This window comes from Pantherophis guttatus, chromosome 4 (assembly GCF_059756535.1).
Source record: "Pantherophis guttatus breed Tessera chromosome 4, ASM5975653v1, whole genome shotgun sequence".
NCBI lineage: Eukaryota > Metazoa > Chordata > Lepidosauria > Squamata > Colubridae > Pantherophis > Pantherophis guttatus.
Window position 1 is genome coordinate 38,386,946 of NC_142066.1, and position 8,645 is coordinate 38,395,590.

At 32.8% G+C, this 8,645-nt stretch overlaps 1 protein-coding gene across 1 annotated transcript; it reads left to right on the forward strand.

The window, feature by feature from the left end:
* Positions 1–1,077: 1,077 nt before the first annotated feature.
* Positions 1,078–2,016, forward strand: LOC117668833 (olfactory receptor 12D1-like). The gene has a single exon (XM_034422888.2). The coding sequence runs from the start codon at positions 1,078–1,080 to the stop codon at positions 2,014–2,016; it is 939 nt and encodes a 312-aa protein (XP_034278779.2).
* Positions 2,017–8,645: the final 6,629 nt, after the last annotated feature.

Genomic DNA, 8,645 nt, shown 5'->3' on the forward strand with positions numbered 1-8,645 from the left:
AATGGAAACAAAAATCTTCCTGAAACGTTTTAAATAGATACAACCCCTTTTCAAGAAGAGGGACAACTTTGACTACTAAGAATGTTGCTTTATAAAGAAAAATGTTTAATATTGTTCAGTTATCTCTTCACTTTAAATTATAGATATTATTTCCATAGTTACCAGGTGACAGTAGTTTACTGAGAAATATGGGGTGTTCTCTGAAAGACGTTTAGTTACTATTTATTTTTGGATGTAGTTTCCAACTTTACCCTAGGTTAAGTGCAGTATATGTATTTATATGTTTTGTATTAGTGATCAAAGATTAAAGCTGAAAATATGCTAATTAATTTCTTCCCATGTAAAACACTTTATAATATTTCACAGCTTTAATAAAACAAGGGAGTCTGAACAAAGTTAGTTCAGTGTCAACTTCAGATGCTGGTTTGTTTCTCCTTGCAATTTCTTTCCTAATACAGCAAGTCAATTTGTCTGAATGCAGTACTAGTAGTTTCCAAGAATTTCACATAATTTCTAGCAGCTGCAAACAAGAGCAGAACTATTGTGCAAACTGAAGATATCTAAAAAACACTTATTGATTTCATCACAAACACTTTGAGGCAAATTTCAAATGAAATAAAATGAAAAAAAAAGTTGAAAAAGATAATAAAATATATTGGAATTAAGTTAGTTACCTATTTTAAACTCAAGGCAGTAAATTCAGGAAACTTTTTCCCTCAGAGACAACAATCAACTTTATACATATGAACTATATGAAATCCTGGGGAAGTTGATATAATTACTAAGAATGTCTTTATTACCATTGGAGATCTCAAAATATATTTGCATAAAAAATTGCCCTCATATATTCAAATTCTAAAGGCCCATTCCTTAATTTCTACCACTGTGAGAATTATGTTTTGCCTAAAGTAAATAGTTATTTAACCTATCCCTTACTTATTATGTCTATCTTGTTAAGCAATTTCTATTATTGTTTTCTTCTTACTTTCAACAACATCTGCTTTTCTTATTTGCAAAATCATTTTCAAATCTTGAATAGTTATTTTTTGTCATATTTCTGTCTATTTTTTCTTAGTGATGAAGAACCAAACAGAAGTGGAAGAATTCATCTTGTTGGGCCTGAACAATGATTTGGAGCTTCAGTATATATTCTTTGCCATTTTCCTCCTACTCTATATGGCCACATTAGTGGGGAATGGAGCTATTGTGATTGTAGTTTCAGCTGAGTCTCGCCTTCACAGCCCCATGTATTTTTTTCTTGGAAATCTTTCCTGCCTTGATATATTTCACTCCACAATAACCATTCCAAAGATGTTGTCTGGGTTTCTAACAGAACCACAAACAATTTCCTTCAATGGCTGCATGGTTCAGCTATTTTTCTTATACTTCTTGGGTAGTAGTGAAGGCATTCTCCTTGGAATCATGGCCTATGACCGCTATGTTGCAATATGCAACCCACTGCATTATACTGTTACCATGAGAAAAGAGTGTTGTGTTTTAATGGCAATTGCCACTTTATTAACTGGTTTTTTCCATGCCTTGATGCATGTAGTGGCGATGGCTCGTCTTCCCTTCTGTGGGCCAAATCTAATTGAACACTTTGTCTGTGACATCAAGCCATTGTTGAAATTGGCTTGTGGAAGCACACACCTCAACCTCATGCTGCTTAGTATTGTAACCAGCTGTGTTGTTATGGGCCCCTTCATCTTTATACTCCTCTCCTATCTCTACATTATTACTTTCCTTCTGTGTAAAGTACATTCCCAACATGGTTTGCAAAAAGCCTTCTTTACTTGTGGATCCCACCTAACTGTGGTGGCTTTACTCTACATTCCTGTATTATTCAACTATATGCTTCCCACTGTGGGTACCTCCTCCCAACGAGATATGATAGTAACCCTCCTTTATAGCACAATTACTCCAGTTTTAAATCCACTTATATATACCTTGAGAAACCAGGAGGTTAAAGTGGTGATGAAAAAGTTTTTTGGCAAAATGTCTTACACATTTTGGTGAAAGGAAATGTTGGAAATATATTCATATTTGAAGAGATAATTACATAAGTGTACCATATATTCCTCACAGAACTGGCATTTTAAAAAAAATTTGTACATACACATGTAAGAATTTCATTCAATATATTATAATAATATTATTAATTAATAAACACAATATTTATTTTACATGATGCTTTTCCTGTATATTGTGCCTACAAAATTTGTTTTTAAATAACCTGGTCTGAAGAAGGAAGAAAATGAATAGTTCAAATTTATTGAAGCCTCACTTTCATTGAGATTTCATGAATGAGGGTGGACTTGGTCATTCATTCTGATTTCTCAGATCAATTAAAGGTCAACAATAACTAGCATCTTTCCTCCAAAATTACTTTGCTATGTAGTTATTTCTTATCACTTCAAGAAAGTTAGGTTAGGTTGAGATTCGAAACCCCTGAAATACATCTTAGCCTATGAAGGACATATTTGTGATTGTGTTGTTGTTGGTTTTTTGTTTGTTGTTTGTTTGTTTTTGGACATTCAGTGATAATGAAAACTAATTTGAAAAATTATCGTATGTGGAAGAGGAAATACTGAGTTGTTTACCTCTTTCTATTCTTCCATTTTAAAATAGGTATTCATATTTTGAAGCTCTTTTTTAATGCAATAATTCAAGAATTATCTAAAGTAAAGGCAAATATTTTAGGTACCTTTTCTAAGTTTACATTTTAATATGTCTAAATTCTTTTTATATCAAAATATGTCTCTTTCTCACATGTACAGAAATAAAATTTCAGTACATATTTAGGTACATAGGAACAATTCCATGCTATTTAATGAAATACATTACTTAATATATTGATTTGAGGTGGACATACTGAAGAAATTAATGATAAAGGACATAATCTATTTAATGTTTAGTGCCATTTTAATGGCAAATATTTAAATATGTACTTTTTCTGTTCTGGATATTAATTGCTGTTTGTTTCTACTCAAATCCATTGACTTTGACAAGCTTTTGAACATACTGAAAAAAATAAAAATAAAAAAAGCCCACTCCATAATGGTTACTATTTCATATTCTCCCATTTCAAAGCAGACTATTTCATTCATATTTTAAAGTAAACTTCTTCTTACTTTAACTATGCTATGTTTAAATCAGAAATAATAAATTCAAGCCTTTGTAATGTTTAAATAAGCTTTCTTATCTGTAATTATTGAGGTGGTTGGAAAGGAACATTTAGTTCATCAATTTTAAGTGCATTTTTATATGTGTATATTCAAGTCAGTGAGATCTACAAAATAGATAGATTCAAGATTTAGAGGTATCCAGGGGTGGGCTTCAAAAATTTTAGCAAGAGGTTCTCTGCCCAATTGCTGGGTGGGTGTGCCCATGGTGGGAGTGGCCTAGTCGGCTTCTGCACCATGGTGGGGCGGCGTTTTCACCCTCCCCGGGCTCTGAAGGTTTTCTTTGATCCTCCAGGAGGGTGAAAATGGCCTCCCCAGGCTCCAGCAGCCTCTGGAGGCCAGAAACAAACCTGTTCTGGCCTTCATGAACTTCCAGTAGGCACGTTCTTCACCCTCCCCAAGCCTTTACACACACCCTGCACTTACCTGCATCCAAAATGGGCCGTGTGGGGACTCCTGGGAGGGGCAGGAGGGACGGGGTGGGGCCAGCCAGGAGTGGGATTTGGGGTTCTCCAAATTACACAGAATCTTAGCTAGAGGTTCTCCCAAACCTCTGCGAACCTCTGCGAACCCCACCCTGGTGATATACCATATCAGAAACACCTCACTGTGTGCTCAGATGAAGACTAGGAGAGGACCATTTTCATACTAAATTTTATTCTAGTTTAAGTCTTATATTCAGAGTTAGATTCATCATTTACTTGAAGTGAATGGGTTGAGCCCAATCAGAATTTGTGTTGTTGTTATCATACAGTCAGTGAAATAAAGCAGTACATAGATTTTTTTGCCCATTACAATCAATGTTAGAAAAAATTGGATCTAGTTTGTATAGAAAATTAAATAAGTGAATAATTTTTAATATGCACCTTATGAACTCTATTTACTTTTTATTATACTGGAGTATTTTACTAAATTGCTTTCATGTATAAAGAGGGAGGGGGAGAAAGGGAGAAAAAAGGAGTTTTTTTAATGTATTGTTTTGATCTGTCTTTAAAGAAACCATAGCAGACTGATTTTGTTTTGATGATTAGTCAGGAAGAGTTTTGTGGTATTGTTACACTGCCTTGGAAAATTAATCTTGCATATTAAAGTATACTTAAATATTATCATTTGATAGACCAAATAGTTTATATTCTGGAATTTGGTAGAGTTCTCTACAAAGGAGCACAATACTCCATGAATTGCATTTTCTTTTCTCCATTTGCAACCAATTGTGTTTTGTGGGGAAATCTAGGAAATTACTGGGAATATATTTAACAGTTTATTTCTTACAACCCTTCTAAATACACAGAGGGGATTTCCTGCATCTCAAAGTAACAGCTTCAAATTGGGCAATATATTTTTTATGATATGAACAGTCTAAATATCTAAAAGAAATATATATTTGATTTGGACATTTTATTTTTAGAATTTTTATTTGATCTATTTCTTTTTCTTTGCATCATGGAAATCTGCAGGTATCCTTTTATGATAAATCCATTTATCCACATGGATTAATTCACATTGAGAGAACCATAAGAAAATTATGGAATACTCACCATGATAATACTCAAATAATTTGAAGTTGCTGCTGCTGCTGCTGCACCCACTTAACTCACTTAAACTTATTCTGAAATAGCAAAATATTTGTACTTATTCTGTTTCATTACTTTGTTATAATCTTGAGTTTTGAGTCAGCTAATACATTTGAAGTAATCAAACTACTATCACAAAAGAGAAAAAAGACAAAAAACAAAATAATAATAATAAAAAACAATTCATGTGTTTATCTGTTTTGTTTTGTTTTGTTTAAAAAAAAATCAGTCCAGAGTAGGATTTCAAAAGTATCAGATAGGAAAAAAATCCTTCTTAGCCTTTTTGCAAGGCAACCAAGATAGAGGTTCTGGTTCAGGAAGCAAAGATAAGCAGCTTCTATTGTGTATTTTTTAAATGAAAAAGTTTAATATTGACTAGATTATTCTTGTTGCAAAATTATGCATATTACATATTATTTCTAAAGTTGGTGGTACCTTTATTGAAAATCTGAAAAGTTCTCAGAATAAAAACTATATTTGGATGCATTTTACATGTTTAATCTATAATAAATGAAGTATTATTTCTAATATATTTTTCATTAATAACCCAGGCTTTAAATCTGAAAATAAGTTAATCGTGTGCTTCCTGTACACCATATATGCCAATATTATAACTGGGTGGCATCTAGCCAGTGGTGTGCCAGTAAATAAATATGAACAATCCTGCTAGCTCCATTGTCCCATCACACATCTTAACAAATATCCAAACTGCTGATCAGCCTAAGTGTAGATATGGAGTCAACTAGTTTACAAAATTCCTAAACATTAACAAATTTTATCATATTACCCAATCCAAACCAGTTCCAGAACTCCACTACAGGCAGACCACAGTTCTAAGAAGTCATCAGAACTTTTAGAATTTTATGTATTCATGAAGATTTTCAAGTGCTCTTTATGTGTTGTTATGAAATAATTAAAGTTTGGTGGACAAAGGGATAATTAAATATCAGTGCTTTAACATTACTTGGAAAGCTAAAAATAATTTATATCTGAAACTGAAACTGAGCTTTCCATTCAAAATCAGAATTTCTTTTTGATTCAATAGCAATATTGTCTTACTATTTTTAGCTTTTTTTTCTTAATGGGTATCTTGATTTCTTTTTATTGCCAAAAAGAAAAAAATGTGGCACTATTTCAAGACCTTGGAAAATAACCTTGATCATTAAAAATATACTAAAATACCATTAATTGCTGAAACAAACTGTTCATAGATTTTTCTCCATAGGGACACATTGCTTCAAGGATTGTTCCTTCTTTCCTCCCATAGCAGCCAATAACATTTTGAACACTAAGCATGAAGAGTCAGAAATCACTAGAAGTATACTCTTCTCTAGGGTTTAAATACACACACCATTTAAATACACACAACTGCTTATGCTTTAAATTTTTATTCTTGATAGGAAGGAGTTGTTCTTAAGGTATGAATAGTTTGGATATTTAGCAAATATAAATTAACTACAAGTAGTTAATTTATTCAGGGGAATTCTACTTGATCTGTGTGATATGTTTAAGAATAATAATAATAAAAAAAAAGTTAATACTATCCAGGTTACAGTGTCTCTCCATGTTAGACTATATTATGCACCCTTTCTGTATTATTACAATGACAGCATTTTCATAAAGATATATGATGTTTTGCAAATGACATTCAGTTACAGTTTATCCTTGGATGCAGTTTTCAGTCCTTATCTATATTAAATATAGTATATATTTTATGTATCTACATAAAACTACAGGAACAGGAGAGGTTCATTGTTGCTAACAAATAATGTGTACATAGCTTTTTTTATTATGACTTTCTAAATAATTCTACATATTTAAAATTATGGCCTGATTTATTCAATTATTTATTCTTCATTTCATTATTTCTACCATTGTGAGAAATGAGTTTTGCTTCAGTTATATATTCTTTTTAATCTATTCTTTGTTTCTTAAGTATATGTTCTTAGTTAATTTATATTATTATTATTATTTACTTAATTCATTAAACATGAAACTCAGTCAACTGAACATTCAAAAATGCATCACAAATACCATTGACAGGTGCTAATGGTTGATACAGGTTGCTGTCAGTGTCCTAGGTATCAACCAAGTACCTTCTTAAGATGTACGATGTTCCAAGTAGCACAGTTTTTTGCAGTTCCGCTGGTGTTATTGCAGGAAGTTGCAATTTGTTGATGTATCTTATAAAATTCTTGGACATCGTTCCAAGTGCCCCAATGACAATGGGTATCACTGTTACATGTTTCATCCATAGCCATGTAGTTTTGATGGCCAGGTCATGATATTTCATGATTTTTTCCAGTTCTTTTTCTTCGACTCTGGCATCTCCTGGTACCGCGATGTCAATAAATTGTACATTTCGGTTTTTGACAACTGTGATATCTGGTGTGTTGTGTTCCAAGTGTTGATCTGTCCCACAAGATCTTCACCTTCTCATTTTCTATAATTTTTTCCAGTTTATGTTCCCATGACTCTTTGGATACAGATAAGTTGTATTTTTTACATAATGACCAGTGGATTAATTTAGCAACTCAGCCATGCCTAGCTTTGTAATAAGTTTGTGTGATTTTGCTGCATTCACATATTAAATATGAAACAGTTTCGCCTTTGTAATTGCAAACTCGGCAGTTTGGATTGTCGGTGGATTTTTGTATCTTTGCTTTTGTGGCATTAGTTTGTAGTGCTTGTTCTTAAGCAGCCAGTATTAAACCTTCTGTTCTCCATTGAGGGTGGAGACAGCAGCCAGACATGCTCATTGGTCAGAAAAGGACTGACCCTGTCTTAGAATCTAAATCCCGCCCCTGTTACTAGGGACACCCAGCTTTTGCTCAGTTCATCAGACTGAACAGTTGTGTGGATTAGTGATATAATCTAGTTAATGTTTTATAATACTTTTTAAAAAAATGGCAAGTATGTTAAATGTATTTTTTTCTTTTGAAGGTTATAGTTTTTGTGTTTCCACTAAAATCCACTGAGCCTTTGACAACAATTTCTTTGGTTTAAATGTGAAAATACAACAAGGGACAAAACCTTTCTATAATATTTACTATTTTATATTTCCCATTTCAAAATAGGATGTTTCATTCACAGTTAGAGTTAATTCTCCTATATGCAACCATGCTGTATTTAAAGTGTAAACAATAAATTCCAGATTTAATTTAATGAAAGTAAATTAACAATAATCTATAAATATTAGGATGATTGGAAAGGAACATTCAGTTCACCAATTTTAGATTGGACTCTATAAAGTGCATATTTAGATCAGTGCAATCTATATGGATAAACATGTGATGATATCCTATATCAGAACCACACACACACCACAGATTCCAGAGACTAAGACAGGTGCATTGGTATACCTGGGCTTTCTCTGTTCTAAATCCTTATTACCCAATGAAATAAAACAAATTTGCAGGTGACACCAGGCTGGTAGGAATAGCCAACACTCCAGAAGATAGGCTTGAAATACAGAAGGATCTTGATGCTATCTAACAAATGAAATTCAATGGTTAAAAAAAATAAGATTCTAATTTAAACAAGAAAAACAAAATGCCTAGATACAGTATACTGTAGGTGGGACCTCACTCAATAGGACTAACTTTGAGAGGGATTTTGGAGTCCTAATAGACAATCATTTAAATAGTAGCCAGCTGTGGGCTGCAGTTGCCAAAAAAGCCAACACAGTTCTAGGCTGCATTAACAGAGGGATAGAATCAAGATCACATGAAGTGTTAATACCACTTTATAATGCCTTGGTAGGGCCACAGTTAGAATACTGCAGCCAGTTTTGGTCGCCATGATATTAAAAAGATATAGAGACTCTAGAAAGAGTGCAGAGAAGAGCAACAATGATGATTAGGGAAATGGAGGCTAAAACATCTAAAGA

Coding starts and splice junctions, on each gene's coding strand:
- LOC117668833 (XM_034422888.2), top strand. CDS start 1,078: ATGAAGAACCAAACAGAAGTGGAAGAATTCATCTTGTTGGGCCTGAAC.